This window comes from Balaenoptera acutorostrata, chromosome 6 (genome assembly GCF_949987535.1).
Source record: "Balaenoptera acutorostrata chromosome 6, mBalAcu1.1, whole genome shotgun sequence".
In the NCBI taxonomy this organism is placed as follows: Eukaryota; Metazoa; Chordata; class Mammalia; order Artiodactyla; family Balaenopteridae; genus Balaenoptera; species Balaenoptera acutorostrata.
In genome coordinates this window covers 86,157,224-86,181,160 of record NC_080069.1, presented here as the reverse complement: position 1 = coordinate 86,181,160, position 23,937 = coordinate 86,157,224, and the positions used below count along the sequence as shown (strand labels likewise).

The 23,937-nt window shown below is 44.9% G+C and overlaps 1 protein-coding gene across 3 annotated transcripts in view; it reads left to right on the top strand.

Annotated features, from left to right (window-relative positions):
• The window catches only part of LOC103005929 (TLE family member 1, transcriptional corepressor), an 87,575-nt gene extending 66,625 nt beyond the window's left edge, over positions 1-20,950 (top strand). For all 3 annotated transcript variants that reach the window (XM_057547917.1, XM_057547918.1, XM_057547916.1), the window contains 6 exons: positions 12,072-12,321; positions 14,086-14,333; positions 17,450-17,597; positions 19,067-19,217; positions 20,139-20,215; positions 20,362-20,950. In XM_057547917.1, the coding sequence (XP_057403900.1) occupies positions 12,072-12,321; positions 14,086-14,333; positions 17,450-17,597; positions 19,067-19,217; positions 20,139-20,215; positions 20,362-20,469 (982 nt within the window). In that variant the 3' untranslated portion in view covers positions 20,470-20,950. The remainder of the gene's footprint in view (positions 1-12,071; positions 12,322-14,085; positions 14,334-17,449; positions 17,598-19,066; positions 19,218-20,138; positions 20,216-20,361) is intronic.
• Positions 20,951-23,937: the final 2,987 nt, after the last annotated feature.

The window sequence follows — 23,937 nt, the reverse complement described above, 5'->3', positions numbered from 1 at the left end:
GCAATGTTAGGAATTTATGGCGACATCTAGTCCCAGGGAAGAGCAGGACTGGGAAGTGGGGCAGCATTGCATATACTTTCTTAGCTGCTAGATCTTTTCTGATTGAATACTTGTGAACTACTGTGTTTTGTTTTCTTGGGAATGCCCCCCTGTGTCCAGCCTGCAATGCCCCAGGGCACTTATGGGTATTTCTTACCTGTGGTTTTGCTGGCAGTGTAGCTAGCTGTTATGTGTCCTACTGTCTGGTGAGTGGATAAAGGGCAAATGGGGACTTCCCTAGCAGTCCAGTGTTAAGATTTCGCGCTTCCAATGCAGGGGGTGGGGCACAGTTTCGATCCCTGGTCGGAGAACTAAGATCCCAAATGCCGCGAGGTGTGGCCAAAAAATAAAGAAGAAAACGGGCAAACAGTTAATGTTGAGCCAAGATGCAATAATTAATAGTAACTGATGATTCTTCAGGGAAATAATAGGCAACTAAGGCCAAGTTCAGCGAACCATTAGGGAAAGTCAGTTTTAGGAGTCAGAGCTGTGGGGGAGTTTCCAGCTGCCAAGACCACCCCCCCCCCCAAAATATGAAATATGAGGCAGAGGACGTGGGGTGAGCAGAGCTGAGAGCGGCAGAGCTGGTCCTCAAGGCTGGTGTGTGGGGGAGGGTTAACTTAGACCCAGTTCCTAACAATTGTGTGTGCAATTAGACACAAAGTTTACACCTTCAGTGGATGACAGTACTGGTGTCACGCTTACTAGAGCCAAAATAGTCACGTCCTTGACTTGTGAGAACCTTGGATTTCTTTGTGTTCACAGCTGCGTAAGCTAGGACCATGACAGTGGGCAGAGAGGCAAAGTTGTGAGACTCAGGTATGACAGTGCTTTTCTCCCCTTGGTCAGAACGGGCACTGGGCTGTGGATCTGAGGGGTCGCTGCTTTCTAAAACAGTTAAAACATTTTTTTGGATTCTCTTTCAAGTTTAAGGTGAGCCATATTATGGGAGGAAGATTGAGTAAATTGGTATCAGAGGGAAAAATGAACTTGCACATTGTCTGGGACCTGGGCTACGTACACATTCTTAGTCCCCATATTAATCCATTAATTAGAATGAGAGGACGTACTGTTCTCATCGTTTAGTAAAGTAATACTGCCTGAGGTGGTCTTCTCAAACTGGCTATGATGGCAGACCAGTTTTTTCCCAATATGACAAAGATTGAGACTCTTAAAACAGACAAATACAGATGGATAGGGGGAAAAAAAGATACAGAATACAAGTCCCAGTTTTTTATTACAAGAGCCAGCAGTGGTGAACTGACTCTGAGTTGCTGTGTAAAAGTTTCTCGACACTTAGCCTTGAGGAGTGAGCACCTCGCCGGGGGCAACGGTGAATGTCAGCCGACCACACTGGACAGCGTCCGTGCGAGGCTTGTAAGAAGAATGGTGACAAACCGTCATATCCAGGGTAGAGTGAACAAGGTGGTAAAGGGTTTGCAAGAGTCATCCTCTGAGAAACACCAGTCGAAATAATATTTGGGAAGGACAGATGGAGGCTCTTCGTGGATGTTTGTTGGAGAACGGTGTGTTAGGCGCCTGGCGTGCTCCAGGAAAGAGAACATCCGTCTTTCCGGCTTTGGGGGGAGCCTACTGATGGGGGGGGAACGGTAAAGGAACAGTAGATGCTTGAGTTAAGTTTGCGACAAGTGCTGAGTGCTGTGAAGGCAGAGCGGTGGGTGATAGGCAGACAGGTAGAGAGTGGCCAGAGTTAGGAAGGGAAGGCCTTCCTTGGGGCAGGGTGGATATGCGGGAAGCTGAAGCTGGTGCAGGAGGGATAAGGCCCCCCGGCAGAGGGGGCCGGGAGGGTGGGCTGTTGCCGGTAGAGGGACAGTGGGCTCCCAGCACAGAGAGGGAGCTTGAGGGTTCACGGGCAGCTGGATGAGTGCCCTCGAAGAGTGGTACAGCCGGGAGAGTGCAGTTGGGACGGGAGGGACCTTGAAAGTGCGTCTAGCGTGAATGCCCGTCTGTGGTTCTAGTGGCCTCACCGAGTGGCTGCGCATCTCTGACCCAGCGCCTCTAGTGATGGCGACTCGTTTTCCCTGGCTGTGTGAAAACTCTTCCAGCCCTTGAGTCGAGATCTGTCTCCCTGGAACTTTCACCCATCTATCCTGTTCTTTCCCACTCCCTGAGACCACACAGTGTGCTGCTGATACATCCTCCTCAGGGCAGGCAGCTCTTCAGATATTTGGAGACCACCGTTTCTCCATGAAGGGTCTCTTCTGTCTGAGTATGTCCATTGCTGCAGCCCTGCGTTACGGGATGTGATTTCAGGTTCCCACACCATCTGCCTACTACAGTCTGGTCAGTCACCTCCCTCCTGTCCTCTCTTCTACAGATTTCATCAAAATCTGCTGACTAGGCATAGAGGACCCTATTGGGAGCTCACAGCCTAGTGATGGAGAGGTGGCATTAATCAAGTAATCACAAAAATAAATGTGTAATTATAATTGAGATAAGAGCTGTGACAGAGGAGTACTGTTTTTGTGAAATTCTGTGAAGGGCTGATCCCATCTGGAGGGTCAGGGGAGGATTCTCAAAGTGTTTTCAGAGCTGCAGTAATTGTGTAGGGGAAGGGCATGAGACTCCAGGTGGAGGAACCAGCATATGCAAAACGCCCTGCTTCCTTCCGTTGTTTTTATCAAAGTGGCCTAGAGCAAGATGACATTGCCACCATTCTGTACTTGTTTTGGTGTCAGAGTGATCTAAGATCTCAGTAGGGTTTCCCAACCAACCTGGACATTTTTTCTCTCTCCCACTTCTAACTTCTCCTAACTTCTTTTTGTGAAAGGCATTGTCCCTATTTTTCTTCTTTTTTTTTTTCATTTCTCTTGAACTTAATTTTTTTTATACAGCAGGTTCTTATTAGTTATCTGTTTTATACATATTAGTGTATATATGTCAATCCCAATCTCCCAGCATTGTCCCTATTCTATCTAACATCTGGACCCAAACTTTAGTCTTTGGTACTTCCTTGTTTAATTCCCATTTTTACCCAGTCTTCTTACTTGTTAAAATCCTCACTAAGATCATAGGTGAGTTTTTCCCTTAATGAAATATTTACCTGATCTTGTCTGTTTCTTGCTCAGATATCTTCAAAAGGTGCATATAAACTCCTGATGTAGCCCCTCTGGTAGTATCACCCCAGCCTTTTTTTCCAGCCTTGTGTGCTATGTTCTTTGCATCTTGTGCTCTGGTCAAATGGGATAACGCTCTGTTCCATGAAGAGAAGAGCCCTCCTCCTTCTACCTGGAGCAGCTTGCCTTCTCACTAGCCTCTACCTCTTCTTGCGGAAATATTTTCTGTCCTTCAAAGACCACTTCAGCTGCTGCCTCCTTCGTGAAGCCTTTGCTGATGCCTTTCCCTATGTGCTTTCTCTCTTCTGGCACCTTGTAATGTCTTGTGACACTTCCCACACTTTGGCCTTGAGTTACAATCCTGTGTACAGGTCATGTTTCAGTCGGCTTCTTCCCCACTAGAACTGAAGCTTCTGAAGTCCCCTTGAGCATAGATACCCAGTAAACAAATGTTTGCCGCGTTGACTAGGTGGGGGGTGGTGAGCCCAGGATTGCAGAAGACCCTATGATTCATCCTTTTCCAAGGGAGAGTGCAGTTTGCATTTTAGAGATGTGTAATGCTGATTTATAAGCGGTTCACCCTGACTGTGTTTCCAAACCCTCAAGGTGAAATTTAATTGCTGTTGTTTGGTCAGCTTAACTTGAACTCATTTTTAGTTTTAGGAAATTTGTTCCCTAAACTCTGTGGAGATCACTGATAAAAAGGAAACCTGAAGTTTAGAGAGATTGACATCTTTGTTGTACTCCACGCCTCTCTCCCCTCAAGGCATTTTTCTGGCCCCCGTGGCATCGCTTTCCTCTCCATAAATACTTGGGGGGCCGAGCTCTACCTGCTTCGTATAGTAGCACCTAGAGGTCAGTCATAACTCACACTAATAATAGTTTGGCTTAAGATGCCAGCTAAATTCCAGGTTCCTTCACCCTGTGTTTTGTTTTTTTGTTTTTTTGTTTTTTAAATTAATTATTTAGTTATTTATTTTTGGCTGTGTTGGGTCTTCGTTTCTGTGCGAGGGCTTTCTCCAGTTGCGGCAAGCAGGGGCCACTCTTCATCGCGGTGCGCGGGCCTCTCACTATCGCGGCCTCTCTTGTTGCGGAGCACAGGCTCCAGACGCGCAGGCTCAGTAGTTGTGGCTCACGGGCCTAGTTGCTCCGTGGCATGTGGGATCTTCCCAGACCAGGGCTCGAACCCGTGTCCCCTGCATTGGCAGGCAGATTCTCAACCACTGCACCACCAGGGAAGTCCCACCCCGTGTTTTAACGTTAGACATGTAATTGAGAAACCTTCCACCCACTTGTTTAGTGTTTAAATAAATCTTTAAACTACCTTTTTGGAGTTGGTGCCTAAAGGGAAGAGAAAATCTGAACTACATTTGGGGTGAAATTGCTTCTTAGGAAAACATGATTTGCAGCAGTGAATAGGGGCCAATCTCGGCTTCTAGCTGAGAAGACGTGTCGGTGGCCAGTCCTCCTCCCTCTGCCCTCCGTTCCTGATCTTGCGTCTGGTCCCTCTGTTGACCATGTCTAGATTCCACACTTAGTTTATTTCGTGGATTTGAAAATTAGTTCAGCCCCCTTTTTACTCGTCACGATATTTGGGTGATTTTTTTGTCTATTAAATGCTAAAAGTAACACGCTTATTTTGTGCCATATTATCACCATGTGGGTTTTAGTTTAACTTTTGTTCTTCTACTTTTTGATGGTCTGGGAATGTGTAGCTAATTTCTTGGAGTTATATTGAGGTGTGAGGCCCTTCCTTTTGATGTGAGTTATGTGTAGCTGCTGGACAACTGTCCCTTCCCTCTCTCTCCCTCTTCACCTCTTCAGAAATGGCTTTCAGCTTACCAGGCATAGTTTGTCTGTTTCTTGATCGAATACTGCTGTTTGCCTGCAGTGGTTGGTTCGTTTGCTAGGATTTTTGAATTGAGCTTTGAAATGGCTGTGTATTTTAAACTTATCTTTGTCTTACTTTTCGTCCACGCATCTCTTGGTTTGTATCTTTGTCCTGCCTAGGAGCCCTGTTGCTGCCCCAGCACACTTACAGTTTGGAAATGTTTAATTGATGGAGGAAGTAGGCCCTAGAGCTCAGAATCATAAATGCTGCCTTTGACCAGAGAACCTCCTAGTATATCAGCTAGGCCATCTCTTCTTCCTTATTTTGTCTAGTAATTTTCTTTTTCCTATCCATTTTAAGACGTTCTGCATTTGCTTTTTAAAAAAATGAGGATAGCCGTGTATTCAACTTAATAAGGAAACAAACAAAAAAGTCTTCTATCGTAATGCTCTGAAGTCTCCAACGTGTCATTTAATTGTTACTAAAGCCCTCCATTGGTGTAGAAATGCTGTCTTCAAATAGGGTAGGGATTGCACCTGGATCTACATGTTTGCTGTTTGAGAGGATGCCTGGATGCCAGACTAGAAAAATCCTGTGAAAGAAGTAAAGGATTTTACAGATGTTAGGAGTTAGGTGTGCAGACCCTAAAAAATGTTAAAGGTAGAGCTTGTTACATTGGCAAAGAAAGAGGTTTTACCAGAAGTAGATGAATTATATACCTGAGGACATTTTTGCCCCTGAAGTCTTAGAATAATATGGCTCTGGTTTTCTTATCACCCCACATCACTGCATCCCCAGCCTCTGCCTTCACTATACTAGTTCTTCAGGCTGAGAGCATCCTCCAAAATCATAAGTTAACATTATTCTCATCTGTCTTAGAATGAGCCAAATGCCCCAGCTCTCAGCCCTCAGAGCCTCCTGTGCCCAGGGCTCCATAACGAAGCACATCAGTGATGCTGGCATGCCTGGTGTTCTCCTTTTGTGTCGGGTAGGTGTCTCCCTCCTGATGGGCCCCACGAGCCCTCTTGAGGTGAGAGTGTCTAAGGTAGTGCCGATGCGGAAGCTAAGGTAATGGTTAGAGCCCCCCTTCTGTGGTTGGCTGACCTCTCCTGCTGACGAGCTGAGTTGGGCCTGTTAAGCTCCCCTGTGCCGCTTCCCTGCTGTAAATAATAAGGGACAGCGAGGTGCCTTCTGTGACGTGGGGACGAAAGACTGAATCTATGTTGTGCTTCATACTTTCCTACGTGATTTCATTTCCCCCACGCCTCAGCAGTCACGTTGGTAGGGTAAGTTTTGTCAGGGCACATTGTAAAAACAGGGAAATGAGGCCCAAATAAGTTCCGTGTGGTCCCCACTTCATATTAGTGACTAAACTGAAACTCTGACCTGGGTCCCCTCACTTCCTGAACTTTCCTGAATGCTCTTCAGCACCTAGACTCATGACGCATGGCAACTTCTGCTGCAGCTGGTGTCTTAGGGGTCCCACGTCCACCGGGTTCTGCTGATGGGGTGGGCTGTGGATTTCACTGTTACTCTCGTTGCCTTCTGTTTTGCTGTTCACCAGCTTTTCATCTCTAGGGACTGCCTTCCCCCCTTGGGAAAGTTGGTACCACCCCTGAGCCACATTTGGTACGAAGACTAGGAGTTCCTTGGGAGAGTTGCCTGGCAGGGCCCAGGTGGTTAGAGACTCCCCACCTTCTTGTAGCTTACTTTCCTTAGCTACACGAGAGTAAGCTACAAGGAGCAACCTGGTAGCTTACAAATGAAAGGTTGCTGGAGCAACCTTTCATGCCTCGATTTATAAGTGATTAGGTAGCAGTAAATGACTCGGGCATTCAGATTCGTTTACTGAGTGCCAGTTGTATGCTCGTTGGCGAAGTCATCCCAGAGGACTCGGGAATGAGACAGACAAATGTAAACGTGGGCCGTAGTTCTCAGCACGATACCAATTTATAGGAGGAGCCAGGGTCCTGGGAAAGGACTCACGGCACCTGGGGAGTTGAGGCAGGCCGAGGGAGGGGGAAGGGACGTGCGCTTAGGGGGACGCTGTGCTATTCTAGGCAGGAGGGAACAGTTTGTGCGTGACGTGGAGATGTGACAGCATGCGATATTTTAGGGGACTGGCCTGTTGTTCCATGCGGCTGGGAATTTAGGATACAAGGCGGTCATATGAACTGAGACTCATCGACACTCAACCGTGAAGGGCTCGGTGAGCCATAAAGAGCCGGAAGAGCCAGTGACGGTTTTGACATGATCAGATTTTTCTTGATACCTGTTTAATACAGCCACAGATTCCCCCTCAAGAGGGCCAGGTTCACAGGCAGTGGGGTCTTGGCCGCAGCCTTTATCTCTGGGGTCCGTGGTTCTTCATTACCGTTCGCTGGATCCGGCCACTGCCGTTCCTCTCTGCTTCCAGCAAACCAACAACTTTAACACCTGTTTTCCTTTGCCCACAGAACACAGCGTAGTTTTATTAACAGGAGCCAGTCTGCTAGGGAAAGACAACGTGCTTCCCCATAACGCAATCCTGTTTCCCAGTTTGTGTAGCACCTGTGGGGACTCTGAGTGCCTTCACCTCTGCCGTGTGCCCAGTGACTGAAGAGTCTGAATGAGTTGGATTTCATTCAGTTTTTAAATCTGTGAGGTCCAGTGGGCTTTATTCTGTTCAGTTCTGCCACCAGATTTCCGAGTCAGATCCTGATCTGCAGGTGCCTGATTTGAACAGCAGGGGGACTCAGTTCTCTGAGGCTCTGGGATGTGGGTGGGGGGCCCCTAAGCAGGGCCCCAGGGGCTCCTTCTTTCTGCCCCACAGTTTGCCACAATCCTCCCTCCAAACGTCCTCCGCCCCTCTTTGCCCGGTGCTGTCTCCCCACCTCGCCTTTTAAGATTTATGAATTTCCCGGTTTTCCTGGCCTCGCCATCGCCCTGTGCTTTCCTGGCTCCCACCCCGCGCCTTCCTCCCTTTCCGCATTCCTGGCCCTCACACTTGTCCCCTGTTCGAGATAAGAGCCCTGGATTCAACATAGCCTCACTTTCCTCTTTTTAAGTCACGGGTGTTTAATATCGATGCTGTCATTTCCCGAAGGCCCCCTGCAGGTGTCGAGCACGGTTAAGGGTTTTGCACTTTTGCAGCTGTTTTCTCTCTTTTTTTTCCTTACAACAACCCCTGCGACCCCAACATTTTATTATTATTTCAATCTTGTCGATCAGAAAATGGACACATGACAGGGCTCAGGTAGTTAGGCCCGTTCGGAAAACCACAGTCAGTGAGGCCTCGAGCCGGGGGCCCCCGCATCTCAGGTCCCTTTGAATCCAGAGTCTGGGCTCTCATCCTGGCTGTGGACCCAGCCTACTGCGTTCATCGGTCGGGCGCCCCCTCTCACCTTTCTCTTGAATAAACAAATAAATCCAAGCTTTTAAAATTGAGGTATACATATAGAGAAAAAATGTACACATCATGTGTGTATAGTCCAGTGACTTTGCACCAAGAGCACCTGAAAAACCCCTTCCCATGCCCCTTCCAGTCTCTAGGGGAACCACCACCCCAACTTCTAATACCAGAGGTGAATCCTGCCTGGGTTTGAACTTCTGTAAATGCATTTGTACCATATGCATTCTTTTGTGGCTGGTCTCTTTCTGAATTCAGGCTTGAGAGAGAGTTATAAATGTACACTATCCGTTTGTAAATTCCCCCTCCTGGCTGATCTTACTTTCCCTAGTTCCTCAGTCAGTATAGAGGGTAAGTTTCCTTCTGGGATCTCTTGAACGTTGTCACAATGCGCCATCAATGTGGACTTTCTCAAAGACGTTTGTGTTCTTCCCAGAAGTGAATAACAGATTCCAAGCTGTCTTGTTTGCTCCCCTGGTTTTTCCTTCCTGTGGGTCCCTCTGTGAGCCACACCCGCCCTGTGCCTCACTGGGGTTTGTTCCTTTGATTAGGCCCTCCAGCACAGCAGGCAGCGCCAGCTTCCTCCGAGGCCCCCTCTGACTGATGTATTAACAGCCATATGGGTTTCCCCTGGGACAGACGAATGTTCACAGCTTCTGGCAGCGGTTCGCTGCACTGTGAATCAATTTTAAACTGCCTAAGTATGATGATCACAGACCTCCTGTGCGGTTTAAAGAAGAGGACACCTAGGGGAGAGGTGGGTATCTTCCAAAGACAAGCATACAGCTCTCTGTACTTTGTGCATCTATTTTAATCTGGAACATTTAACTCTATAATAAGCAGAGTTCCAGTTGAAGCGAGATAAAATTTCCTTCCCCTAAAAATCAGGAATTGCTAAAAGGGTACCTGATGGAAACTGCCTACCTAGAGGTACCCACCTTGATTTATGGCAAACAGAAAAACTAACCTTCACATCTGCCATTTTCCTCACAGCACAGAAAGCTTTAAGAGGCAAGTTCTCTCCCCCACGTTTACCACTGTTCATTTGTTATTTTCAGACCCAGGTCGTGGTGCCTGGTATCTGGGTCACATAATTTGGAATGTGAATAGACTTAAACCCCAGTTCTTGTGGTCTCATCTTCAAGGGCAATAATACAATGCTATTTGATTCCAACTCCAAATATCCTATAATAAATGGCATAGGTTCAATTAAGTGTAATGTGCATGTATTGAAATACCATGTGGGCTTGGTACACTACTAAGGACACTAAAGGATACTGTGAGCTAAAAATAGGAGATATAATAACAAAAAAGAAACAGACTCACAGAGTAGAGAACAAACTAGTGGTTACCAGTGTGGAGAGGGAAGAGGGAGAGGGATAAGTAGGGGTAGGGGATTAAGAGGTACAAATGATTATGTATAAAATGATCTACAAGGATATATTGTACAAGGAATATAGCCAATATTTTATAATAACTATAAATGGTATTATATTATGAGTATATTATATTTTATTATATTTTATAATTATAAAATATATTTTATTATAAAATAATAATGAGTATTATTTTATAATAACTATAAACTCACAACCTTTAAAAGTTGTGAATCACTGTATTATATGCCTCTAACTTATATAATGTCGTACATCAAATATACTTCAGTATGAAAAAATCGGAGATTTAGTGGTTTGGTGACATAAGGGCTTTGAGCTGTAGTTGTCTTATATACATATTCATTTTCTAGGACATTCTTTGTGGTTTCCATTATGTGTACTCAGTCATTCAAATTAAGAGTAATGTTAAGGATTTGGGCCAAATAGCCGTATAAGATTAGTTACTGGAACCAGTTTGCCAGGAGATAACATATCTAAAATTGTGTCCTTTGGTCAGGGAGAAGGGGAAGTTCTTTTAAAAATCTTTTCATATTTTGTTTTCATAGAAGGAAAATAATAGCATGTATTTTATTTTCAGGCTAAGGAAGTATGTGGTTTTATGTGCAGGCAGGTAGAAACCTGATATCTTCTATCAATTTTAAGTTTTGTGCATGCTTAGTTATTTTTCAAAATTTGAGTTAGCATTAAAATGAAAATTTAAGTTCTGTATTAATACCCAAGGTCTTTAGGATCTGTAAAAGGACTGCAAGGTGCCAATGATAAATTCCAGAAAGGGCCCAGACTTATTCCAGAAGGTTATGGGAGGGAGGAAACCCTACGTACTTCATTTACTATTTATGTATGCAGACCTATAGAAAAGGTTTAATGTTGAACTTCTAGATCACCGAGTGATGCTTTGGATAAGAAGAAAGTGAAAGCAGTGGTCTTCAAAGTGCCTAGTTCAGATGTGGGTAGGAAATGTTAGCACTCCTATATCTTCCATCCTCTACAGGGTCTTTTCTTTGTGCGTGCTTTCTAGTATCTGTAGTATATGAGTGCTTGGAGTTTAAATAATTAGATTGTTAGAGAAAAAATATGCTTTAAGATTTTGGTGTAGAAACAGAAGTGTGCACTAGGATTAGGTTTGTTTGTATTTAACAGGGAAGAAAATAATGGCTTAAGTAACATAGAAGTTTATTTCTCTGTTCCATAAAAGATACTGGCTGTCAGTAGCCCAGGGCAGGTATCACAGCCCCAGTGATACAGCCCCAGGTCTCACAGTGTCACCAGGACCTCTGCATTCTATCTTTCTGTTCTGTCCCCCTCAGCAATTGAGTTCCATCTTCAGAGTCACCTTGTGGCCCAAAAACGCTGCTGGAGCTCCAGTCATCTTGCTCATAGTTCAGGTAGCAAGAAGGAGGAAGAGAAGAAGGAAGGCACTCTCCCCTCCCTCTTTTTAAATTCTTTTTCTTTTCTTTTTTTAAATTAATAAACTTATTTTTTAGAACAATTTTAGGTTCACAGCAAAATTGAATGGAAATTACAGATAGTTTCCATGTCCCTCAGGGTCCCCTTTCTTTCAAGTTATGAACTAAGTGCCACCCAGCAGCTTCTGCCTACATCTCGTCGGTCAGCACATGGGCATACCTGGCTAGAGCAAAGCTGGGAAGAGTAGTCTTTTAGTTGAAAGCTTTGCTGCCTTCGATAAAACTGGGCTTTGTGGCCAAAGTAGACAGGGAGGTTGTTGAGGAGGAAACTTGAAGTCTTGTCACAAAGCCATTTGATGTAAGAGAATCTCTTTATTATTTTCTGTTAATTATGCAAAAGAGAGTTTAAGTCCAAGCCTTAAACTGGGATGTTTAGAAAGCTGTTTTTGTTTGTTGATGTTGAAATACACGGTTTACCATGTGTAATCATTATGAGCTCTCAAGGGCTTCATCTTAAGCATCAAAAATTATCATTTTAAATTATACTAAGGAATCATACAATTATACAAGGTACAAGAAGGAAGTATTTTATATTAATTTGGAAGTACATGTAATGTTTTTTAACAGGATTTGAAGGAACACCTTATGGAATGAAGAGCACAGTTTAAAAATTTTAAAAAGTTTTTTAAAAAGCATTTAATATATATCTTTTTTTAACACCCTAGACTTTGGCTGTTATTTATTTCGTTTGTTTCATCAGTAAACACTTCAACTTATATTTATTGATTTCAAAAGGAAGTCATGGCAAGAATCTTGGCTTTGTTTTTCTCATAGAAGCGTGCTGCGGTAAGGACCAATTGCTTTATGATAAATGTTTTTTCTGTCTCCTCTCCCGTTCTTCTCTCTTCTCCCTAATCAACCCCTCCCCAAAAGCGCATACTCCTTCCACGTTACAGCAGACGGTCAGATGCAGCCTGTCCCCTTCCCCCCGGACGCCCTCATTGGCCCCGGCATCCCCCGACACGCTCGCCAGATCAACACCCTGAACCACGGGGAGGTGGTGTGCGCGGTGACCATCAGCAACCCCACGCGACACGTGTACACGGGTGGGAAGGGCTGCGTCAAGGTCTGGGACATCAGCCACCCCGGCAACAAGAGCCCTGTCTCTCAGCTCGACTGTCTGGTGAGTGAGAAGGAGCTGGTGCACAAGGGTAATTTCCTCCTGGAGACTCAATAAGGAAATCGCTGTCGGGGCCTGGGTTTTATTCCCATTATGAGGAAATGGAAGCCCATTCTGTTTCCTGTGTTAGCTATTTAGCTCTCCCCACTCTCTCCCCTCAGCCTGAAGGTTTCATTTGTTGCCATTTCAGTGGTTAAATCCCAGAGTTGATGGATTTCTCTTCAAAAATATTTTAACAGTAGTTTACAGAAGCAGTCCTTGTTTGAATGTGTATTCAGAAGGGGGTTTCCCGTTTAATGGATGGAGTGCAGCTAGGCTTGGACTCTGAGCCCTGCACTCCCCTCGACTTTTAATTTCCCTACAGCCTTTGGATAAATATTGAAGAGTAAACATTTGATAACGTGGCATAAAACCATTCTGAACAGGGTCTGTGTTTTCAGGGAGACCTGGCTGCGTTTTATGACCTTAACTTTAGGAACGAGTTACTAGATCACACTGCAAGAAATCAGGGCAGCCTTCAGCAGAACAGGGGTGGTGGGAATGCTTCCCCAAGGCATCTACTCTACCCCCACCTCCCCCCCGCCAATACCATGTTGCATTTTCCAGGATCATAGAATACGTCAGGACATGTTCTCTACACAGTAACCACAGGATTTACACACCACGTACCATTGGCCTTAAGTGGACTATAGGCCGCCCTGTCCCTGTAGGGTTTCTGCCTGCACTTTGCTTTGGCATATGGTACACTTTACCTGCTGCCTGCCTGGCAAATGGCAAGGATTCCCGAGCGGGTGTTTCCAAAATGAAGACTGACTGTGTTTTTGAGACGAAAAGGCTCTTTGGGCTAGTTCTTGGTTTTTTTTTTTTTTTTGCAATCAAATAACTTAAAAATATATGCATTAATGAAAGTTAAACATAGGGAAACATACTTAAACATCTTATGGAAAAACCCAGACAAGCTTTTTGGCAACCCAATGGTAGGAGAGTTTTGTAACACTCTTCATCTTTTTTGAAATTACATTGCTTAAAGTGTCTCTAATCTTTGAACAATAGGCCATGGTTAAAGCATAGTAAAGACTCTGACTGTATCTGTTTGGGTCAAAGGATAGCAGTTATTTCTTTGTTGGAGAGGGCGGGGGTCATTTTAGGTCCCACCTCCCTTTTCTAATGTGTTGGTTTTGATGGAGAGATGCCTTTTATTCATTTTTTGGGCCTTTGGATTGAGAGGCTTAAATATCACAGCAGCCATGTTACAACTTGAGAAAGCAGCTGTGTTAAAGTCTCAGACAAGGATCCATTTGGCTAATGAAGACACAGTAGTACAAGCCTTAGGCAGAAACTTAAGAGTAATGAAAACCAAAGCATAGGCAGTGTGTCTGCAGTTTCCAAATAGTAAATAACAGAGGGTGATGAGGTCAAAGATTTATAAACTAGCTGTGAGAAGTGTTTTCTTTGTGAAGAAGTACGTGTACCCTTACCTTACATCCACTGATCATCTCAGTTCCGTCTACTCAGCAGGAAATTGGGCTTCGGTGGCAGTTATATCTAAGCCTTCACACATGCCGAGCAATCCTGTGAGTTTGCTTTGTTTATGACTTCGAAGGAGCCAGTGGCCATCAGATCCTGATCTTTACTACAGAACGCTTGCTTTGGTAGTGTCCATGAAATACCACTTTTTAAGTCAACAACCGAGACAGCAGTTAGAGAACATGGCATTGTTACTGCTTGGTCATGCATTATAACAATTGAATTATGTTTATTTCACAGAACAGGGATAACTACATCCGTTCCTGCAAATTGCTCCCTGATGGCTGCACTCTCATAGTGGGAGGGGAAGCCAGTACCCTGTCCATTTGGGACCTGGCGGCTCCCACCCCGCGCATCAAGGCAGAGCTGACGTCTTCGGCCCCCGCCTGCTACGCCTTGGCCATCAGCCCCGACTCCAAGGTCTGCTTCTCATGCTGCAGCGACGGCAACATCGCCGTGTGGGACCTGCACAACCAGACGCTGGTGAGGTGAGCAGGGGTGGTTTCCTGAGTGGGGCTTCCCTGCTTGAGTACCTGGGTCAAAAGGCCCCCTGTTACCCCTGCTTCTCTGCCTGCCCCCGGGCTCAGCCCACACGTGCCAGGCTTGGATCTGGGTGTCAGTACCGTATCACTGCCCTCAGAGGGCTTATGGTCTTGCGGCCACACTTGGGTGTCACCCAGGCTTCATATTTACCTCCCTAATGTTCCCATTCTTCAGCCACATACACATGCCAGATTTGTTTAAAAAACATTCCTGGCTTTTGCCAAGGGGCAGCATACCATGGATTAGATGGAGGTACAAAAGGTCCTCAATACTAGATGTTTTTGGCTTTGCCTAGAAAATCAGCAGAAGGACATTAGAAGAGGAGATTCCACGAATTTCACCCACAAAATGGTTTTAAAGTAGCTGTGTTTCTCAATAACTAAGTAACTAAATAAGCTCTGTCCAGGGGTCATTTCACCCAGGAACCCAGCTTGAGCCCAGCTGCTTGGAATCTGCCACCTTTGTGTCCCTCCTCGGCTCTGGCCAGCTAACTCCCTCTGGCTGAGTCAGTGCTCACATCAGGGATGTTAGAGAAAAGTCTTTAGAAAAGGAAGAACTAGTTAAACATCTACGGCAGAACGGGCCTGTGTTTCGCCCTTTCGTGTCACAGTTCGTCTTCACTCAGAAACACTGTTCATGGTGCATTTTTAGTCTTGTAGGTTACTTAGCAGGACTCCTCCCATGCTTCCAGGCCCAGAGCTAGAGGGATGGGATGGGCTGTGGAATTCATTATAGCAGCTCACTCTTTCTTCAGCCGTTTCTGTAGAAATCCACTAAGGGTCACCGAACCAGGCTCTGTCCCTGTGTGTGGGTGACAGTGTGGCAGTTATTTTTCTTGTCACTCTCCGGGCAGCTCAGAATGAGCAAAGTGAACAAACGGAGCCAGGGCCAACAGCCCCTTCAAACTTTCAGCCTAGCAAGCGTTGGCTGTTTTTTCTTTTCTTTCTGCTTTTTTCTTTTTTTAAACTTAATAAATAGCTCTCCCAAAATATTCATTTGAAGTGCTTTTCAAATATTCATCTCTTTAATCCTTGTCATTTCTGCACTGCTGTTATCCTGATATTATTGTGGAGGAGCTGTAATGGGGCCCAGGCACTCTGCCCTCTTGTATGTTCTGAACCCCTGCTCTGTGCCGGCCCCCAGGGAGTAAGTACCTGTTGGATATGTTGGCCTGCTTCACACATCTCTCTCTCTCTCAGTTTGGACAGGCCACACATGGCTAGCGGCCACTCTGTGTGACAGGGCAGTACGGAGTCTCCTGAATATCTTTGTATCTGCTGTGACCCAGCACGTTCTGAACAGCCCTAGGATCTGCGTTCTAGGAGCCTGACCTGAGGGTAGCACTGAGATAAGTGGACGGAGGGATGGAGGAGCACCCACCAAGAGCTTAGGTCAGCAGAGAAACACAGTTGTTTTCAAGAAGTCAAAGTATTTCATGAGTTTCAGAGGTAAAAAAAAATTCAGAGGATGAAATGAAGAGGAGGTCCCTGGGTTTCACGAGCTGTTTGAGGACAGAAAAGCAGCACTTTGGAAAGGTGGGGCAGGACTGCTCCTGACCAGTGGGAAAGCCTTGGATGCAGGCTGGGACGTTTGAGGCAGAGAGTTGGGGTACATGGGGGAGAGGACCAGGATGGAAGTTCTGAGTAGTTTTCAGGGAAGAGATTTTGGAGTGATGGTTCACATCTTGTCTCAGAATTCAGGGCAACAGTGGTACTCTTGTCTTTTCCTCCAAGCTCAGCTTTAAAGTTGGGAGCTCTGCGGGAATAATAAGGTAATAGGAAGGGGAGGCGGTGGAAACTTTTCTCCGGGTGTTGAAATTTCCAAGCAGTTCTCTCATGGATTCTGCTTCGTTCGCCATCCTGATCGGACCTCGGAACACTTCTCACCTGTTCCGATCACTCCCCTGCCAGCTCCCTCTTGGCCTGCAAAACCAGGTCCACGACCCCCATACCACCAGCCCTGTGGTGGCTTACGTCAACCTCCCCTCGGCAAGCCCTGCCTGGGGCCTGGCAGAGCATCGCACTCAGCAAACCCCTGTTGGCTGGTTGTCCTTGGTGGTGGTTCTTTGTTTCTTGTTTGTTTGTTTTTTGAAGTATAGTTGATTTACAGTGTTGTGCTAGTTTCCACTGTACAGCAAAGTGACACATTCTTCTTTTAATATTCTTTTCCATTATGGTTTATCCCAGGAGTTTGGATAGAGTTCCCTGTGCTAGACAGTAGGACCTTGTTGTTTTTCCATTCTAAATGTAATAGTTTGCATCTGCTAACCCCAAACTCCCAGTCCATCCCTCCCCGCCCCCCGCCCTTGGCAACCACAAGTCTGTTCTTTGGTGGTGGTTTTTGACTGAGGCACAAGGTTCCCCTTGAAGAGAACAACAGTCTTGTGCTCAGATTTGAGGGCAGGACCGTGCCCAGGGGTCAGTCAGCAATCAGCTCTGTCTCTGCCCCGCACCTCTGAGTCAGGAGGCCGGCATGCCCCTTTGTCTCCAGGAGTCCAGATTTCCTAACGTGGGGCTCTTTCGAATAGAAAAAGCGAGGTTGAGTAAATACATGAGCTCATGCTTTGTTGGCACGAAGGGCATTGCGGTGTTACTCACTCATGGAAATGGGAGCGCTCCTGGGCCCTGAGCTGGTGATGTGGTGATTCAGGCCCGCACAGTTATAGGCCAAGCCTGCTTCTTTCTTTAAGGAATACACTTGGGATTTTGTGTGTTTGTCTTTTTTTTTTCCCACTTTCACACTTAAACACTTTTCCAGACCTGGGAGGAATTTTACCTTCCAGACAGATTTGTAAGAATAGCTATAGGAGCGTATTTAACTTCTCCTGTGTGGTGACCTAAAACGGCATTCCATTTCTTCAGCACTTGGATCGTGAAAAAAGGACAAGAAAGTCTGCAGGTGCCGTTTCCTCTCCTCCTCGGGGGGAAGGTTGGTTTGATCTTGCACATCAGCAGACACCGAGGAGATGACACACGCACAGCGAGTCCAAAACTAACAACACAACAGTGTTTACCTTGAGCCCTGGCAGGAAATCATTATTCAATCTGGTTTGTTTTATCAGGCAGTTCCAGGGCCACACAGACGGGGCCAGCTGTATTGACATTTCTAACGATGGCATCAAGCTCTGGACCGGCGGCTTGGACAACACGGTCCGGTCCTGGGACCTGCGCGAAGGGCGGCAGCTGCAGCAGCACGACTTCACCTCCCAGGTGCAGGCTTGTCCCTCCCCGGAACCCACGCAGTGCTCTGTGTGTGGCGCGCCCCCTCCCCACCTCCCTCCCGCCCCCAAGAGTAGTAGCTAGACAAACAGACCGGGCTTTAATTTGAGAGAGAGAGAGAGAGAGAGAGAGAGAGAGAGAGAGACACACACACACACACACACACACACACACACACACACACACACACACACACACACACACACACACACACACACACACACACACACACTACCCTGAAACACTTAGACTGGTTTTTAAAATGCTGTAGGTTAAGACGTGTTAGTTGTTTTATTTGCATATGAGTTCGTCTCAGGAATTTGTGCCGTGAAGAACATACAGGGTCTGATCTGTTGTCCATCTTCTCACCGTCTAATGTGGGGGTGAGAAATGATTTTATTCACATATAAATAGACCTTGAAAAATATGCAGGGATATCACGAGGAGTAGAGAAAAATCATAACAGCTCTACAAGTTGATTCATTTTGCTTGAATCAGGGAGCTTAAAAAATACAGCGGTATCTCAGTGGATGCCCATTTTATTACTCATCCCTTAGACATTGGACTCATGGCTGACTCGATTTATGGAGTTTTGAAATGATGTAAAAATGGCAACTTTGTGGATTGTGGAGCTTATTCAGATGTCAAGTGTCTGAATCGAGGCCTGTTTGGGGAGAGATAGTGCATGCCATTTTAAGTGCTTTCTGTTGATGGTGGAATTGTTCTTTTTATCGTGACTTATTTACTTACTTTTTTTTCTTTAATAATTCCAGTCAGAAAAATAGGACAGAAATGGAAAACAACTGTACATGCAACTAAATTTCATGTCCCTGTCAAAATTTTGTTGAGTTTCTGATAGTCTTCCCTGTTCCCTTCCAGCCCTGTTCCCGTTATGGGTAGGATCCTATTTTTGGTCTGCCCTTTTTTTAAACTTCTTATGGAAAATTTCAAATATATTCAATATATGAGAATGGAGAATGTTCAAGCATATATGAAAGTACAGAGAATTATATGATAAACCACATATGCCCATCACCCAGCTTCAACAGTTACTAACACATGACCAGTCTTATCTCATCTGTCCTCCCTGCCCCCAAACACTGGATTATTTTAAAGTAAATCCCAGACGTTATATCATTTCATCCACAAGTATTTCAGTTAGTATCTGTAAAAGACAAGGAACCCTTTCAAACAACACACAGAATACCGTTATTATTAAGAATAATTTCTTGATTTTATCACCCATGCCATAAGTGTTGCAGTTGTTTTTATTTTTTTCCAATTGTTTCATAAAGGTCTTTAACACTTGACTTATCTGGGTTGGTATGGTTGTCCTGTAGACTTGGCCTTTACTTATTACCTCCTCCTGTTCTTGCTGGGTTTTCCCCTTTTCTTGTTGTCTGTTCACTTCCTGAGTCTGTTGGGCAGAATACTCAGTGAGCCTCTTCTGCTTCTTGTAGATATTCTCCCTTGGTTATTGCCCAACTGGGGAGTGGCTGGCCGTGGGCATGGAGAGCAGCAACGTGGAAGTTCTCCACGTGAACAAACCTGACAAGTACCAGCTGCATCTCCATGAGAGCTGTGTGCTATCCCTGAAATTTGCTTATTGTGGTGAGTTCAACTGAAAGGAAACCGGGGAATGTTGATGGCCAAAATGGAAAATACTTCTAAAGAATATAGTGGAGATGATATCTGGAAAAAATGTTGTTCTCTGAGCAGCTGGATGCAGTAATTCTATTGTCTTAAAATGTCCCTCAGAGCATAGGGATGTCTGTTTTGGTCTGTTCCCCTGAGTTGGGACAAGTCAGCAGGTGATAAAATTGCCTAATACAAGGTTTTGACACATGTTTGTCTTCAGTGGGGAGTGTCAGGGGTGTGGGTGGGGGCAGTTAGTTGCCACTCTGAGAGGGGTTGGTGGGAGTTTATAGAAAAATGAGGCAGGAGCAGAGGAGATTGCTATGGACTGACCGGGATGAGGAGCCCATGGGCAGAGAAGGGAACATTTAGCTGCACCCAGACCGTTATGCTCTGCAGTGAGGATAATGAGGGAAGAAGTTCATGGGGAGTCAGATATTTATTCGCGAGATGGATGGATGGATGGATGGATGAATAGCTATCACATATTGACCATTCTGTGTGCTATATGTGCTGTCTGCCATTTTACTTAGATTCGTCATTTAATCCTTCCTAGTCCCATTTTATCATGAGGAAGCTAACAGAAGACAACTTCATTGATTGACTATTCGAGGACCCACTGCATGCTCGGTGTGAAGCTACCTGTCATGTATCCGGCGGCTAATGGGACTGACATGGTTCCTGCCACCGCTTTGATTAAACCCAAGATCACAGATGGTTCACAGTGGAGCCCAGATTTAAAACCTGCTGTGTCTACTCATGTCATGGCCCAACCCCTTGGACATGATAGCTCATGATTAAAAATGCTCTGAGTTTGATTAAGCCCAAGTAGCTAATAGTATAGCAGGAATTTTAATCTAGTTAAGCCACAACCACATGTTCCTTTGCTAATTCTAGGTAAATGGTTTGTGAGTACTGGAAAAGATAACCTCCTCAATGCTTGGCGGACCCCCTATGGAGCTAGTATATTCCAGGTAAGTCCGTGCTCCTTAACATAGAATGACAGACCGTTGGACCACAGCATTGCTGGTGATGCCCGAAGTGAAGGTGCCTTGTTGGGAGCAGGGCCCTGAGCATCTCTGTTCCACATTAAACACATGTCCATTGTTTTCTCTTCCAGTCCAAAGAGTCCTCATCCGTGCTCAGCTGTGACATCTCTGTGGACGATAAGTACATAGTCACTGGCTCAGGGGACAAGAAGGCTACAGTCTATGAAGTCATCTACTGAAAACATTATGTGGTTTAACGTTTATAGTTGAATTGGGCCAAAATGTTTTGAATTTGTAGAAATAGAAAAGTTGTAACTTTAAAAACACAGAAACCTGTTTCCAAACCTTGACACAAAACTACTTTGCGTCTACAAAGAGGAGGCAGTGAGCACATCAGCAGAAGGTCACCTACCTACCTAGACCAAATGGAGCACCGAGGCAAAGTGGACAGAGGGGTGAGGGTTGTGGGCTTGAGGAATGGAGCCCGCTGACCCGGGCAGAGTCCATCCTTTTCTTTCTGTGAGACCTGCCGAGATTACCTTTCTGTTCCTTGCCGTTCCCCTCCTGTCTGTCCTTGGTAGAGCAGTGGTGTCTCCAATGAACTTGTTTCCTCGTTTTGCATCTTGTGAAATGTTTTTTTGTATTTTTGTTGAAGGTTAAACATTTGTATAAATTGTAAATATATTTGGTTTATTACAGTAAAGGCTTTAGTACCAATAAGTGGTTTTCCTTCTCTTTCTTTATTGTTTTCATCAACGCTTTGGGATCATTGGTGCGGGTTCTATAAGCAAAGTTCAAACATTTGTAGAGGAAGTTTTAAAATGCACTTCTTATTTTATAAATATATTTTGTCACGGACTCCCACTGCACTAGAGCCTAATTAACACTTCTGAGTTAACCAGGAAGTCAAGACTAGGAATAATGAGTAACCGAAGGTTTATTAATGACAATTTTATTTGGGAAGCAAAAATATCTTTGCCAAGATTCATTCTTTTGTTTGGATGCTGTTGGGATTTGAGGTCACAAATTAAAGCTTTGCCTTTTCTTGGAGATTCACTGGGAGATAGAATATTCTTTTCTCTAGGAAAGCCTAGCATTTTCAAATCTATAGTCGCTCCCTTCACAAGCTGCACACTTCAAGAAAGGGAGGTGACTTGGGTTTAGTGTTAAGACTGATGATATCCACAAAGCTGTGGAGTTCATTAACCTGTAAAAGAAAGGTGGGATGCCTGCTGGTTTTATCTCATTAATACTTATTTGATCTATTATATTAATTGACTTAAGCCAACCACACCCAGCACTTCTTGCTCCATCCTTCTCATTAAGGCTTTTCCCCTGCAGCTAGAGCCCTGGCTCCCTGTCATTAGTCTGGTCTTTATCTTTGTGGACAAGCTTTTACTAATTTGATTAGATGAAACCTGTAACCCTGGGCTTTTAATAAGTTGCCATGCATGGTTCCTCCTGGAAAGGCTGCATGACTCATTCTTTATATACCTATTATTTACTGCTATATTTTCAAAAATAATGGTTAATAATTTTAAACCAGGTTTTCTGGCTGTTTAAAAATAGCACCTAAGGAATCTTTTAATGTTCTTATTTTCTTATGATCCAGCAAGTTGTTGGCAGTTTGTCTTAACATTTTTCGTTTCTTATCCAGACCTTCTTGTTTTTATACACTTAACAACATTATTTTGTTTGCTTTTTGCCAAAATAATGTTTATGTACATAGTTCGTTAAATATTTTCTCTTCTCAGTAAGTGGATGGCAAAGGCCTAATTACTAAAGCTGATTTCTCTGTCATCCCTTCCTTGTATAATGAAGTAAGTTTCTATACTACAGACTCCGATGGCTTGTTAATGAGCTGTTTACCTTTTCTGTTCTCTCTCCTTCCCTGCCTCACCATCCCTATTTTCTGTAGAGTAGAGGTTAAGTTGCTGTAACAGCACCCAACAATACAGTGGCTTTGAGACCACAGAAGGGTTTGTGTCTTACCCACCTATGACCCAGAGCCTCAGGGCAGTGATGCAGCTCTGCACTTCCACCGTTATTCCCGTGGGCCTCCACTCCTAGTCAGCAGCGGGGAAAGAGTGGGAGTGCAAGGGAAGGGGGGGTATGCTTCCAGGCTGGTGACTAGGAATTTGTCCATCACTTCCACTACTGGTCCCTTGGTGGGGACTTAGTCACGTGGGAGACTAGGAGATTTCTCCTACTGTGCAGCGGGGGATCCTGGAGAAGGGGGAATATATTTGAAGGGATTCTGGGTTAAAGAAATAGTCCTATTTTCTGTTGGTGCATTTTCTCCCTTCATGCTTTATGGTTTCCCAAGCTTCCGATATTCTTTCTCTCATGGGATTTTCTGAGGGTCTAGATCTTATCAAGACATCGATTATCTTGAATCTGATGAAACCAGTTCCATTGCTTTTGGATGAGACTCTGGTCTGGTCCCGGAAGAGGCGTCCTACAGAGCTAGTCCCTCTGCTCGGGGTTTGGAATCTTGGGGAATTACCGAGACAATTGTTTCCTCACTTGTAAAACGGGAACGATAAAATAGTCATGCCTCCTTCTCAGGGTCTTGAAGGTCAGACTCAGATGTGAAACACAACTGGGAGCATCAGCTGTCTCACAGATGGAGGACATGAGTGGGAGATTTCTTCCTCACCTGCGAAGTTAGGAGGCCCCACTTCTCTCCCCTGGGAGATTGGAATCATGTGATCGTTGACACCTGGGTAAGCCAAATGTTTATGTACCTCTTGCCTTGAATATGGATTATAAATTAGTGTTCAACAAACTCAGATCCCCCTAGAGAACCGTGCAAGGCAGGTTCACATATAAGAATATCAGGAGGGGCTTCCCTGGTGGCGCAGTGGTTGAGAATCTGCCTGCCAATGCAGGGGACACGGGTTCGAGCCCTGGTCTGGGAAGATCCCACATGCCGCGGAGCAACTAGGCCCGTGAGCCACAACTACTGAGCCTGCGCGTCTGGAGCCTATGCTCCGCAACAAGAGAGGCCGCGACAGTGAGAGGCCCGCGCACCGCGATGAAGAGTGGCCCCGGCTCGCCGCAACTAGAGAAAGCCCTCACACAGAAAACAAAGACCCCCAACACAGCCAAAAATAAATAAATAAATAAATAAATTTAAAAAAAAGAGAAAGGGCTTTATGGGGATACATTGACATGTTTAAGCAATAGGATAATATGATTGGAATTTCAATTAAAAAAAATATATCAGGAGATGATTGTCATTATCCCTATTTAAGTAACCAAGGCTCAGGGAAGCTGTGTCCTCCCGGCCTCATGGGGGATAGAACCAAATTCAAGTTTGTTCTTTCTAGTCTCGCAGAGTGGCCTGTGATCTTTCCCAGCTCTCCAGATTTCCTCTTCATTTTATTTGAAATATTTACAACTTGCACATTTCCCTGATGTATATAGGTGTATAGATAGGTTTGTGTTTACTAATTTAGGACTGAATTTATGCAAATGATTGTTTGCCCCATTCTTTTTAATAGGTTTTATTTTATATATATTTAATCTTGTTTTTGTTCTGTTTTGTTTTAAATCACTCACAGTCTTAACCTTGAATGTAGGTTTCTGCCATGTGGCTCTTCCATGGGATTGAAGTTTGCTGGGTAAAAATTGAAGGCCTAGTGAGATTGGTTTTGTAATGCCTTTTTTCATAACTAGATGTTTCTAGTACTTCATAATAAAAA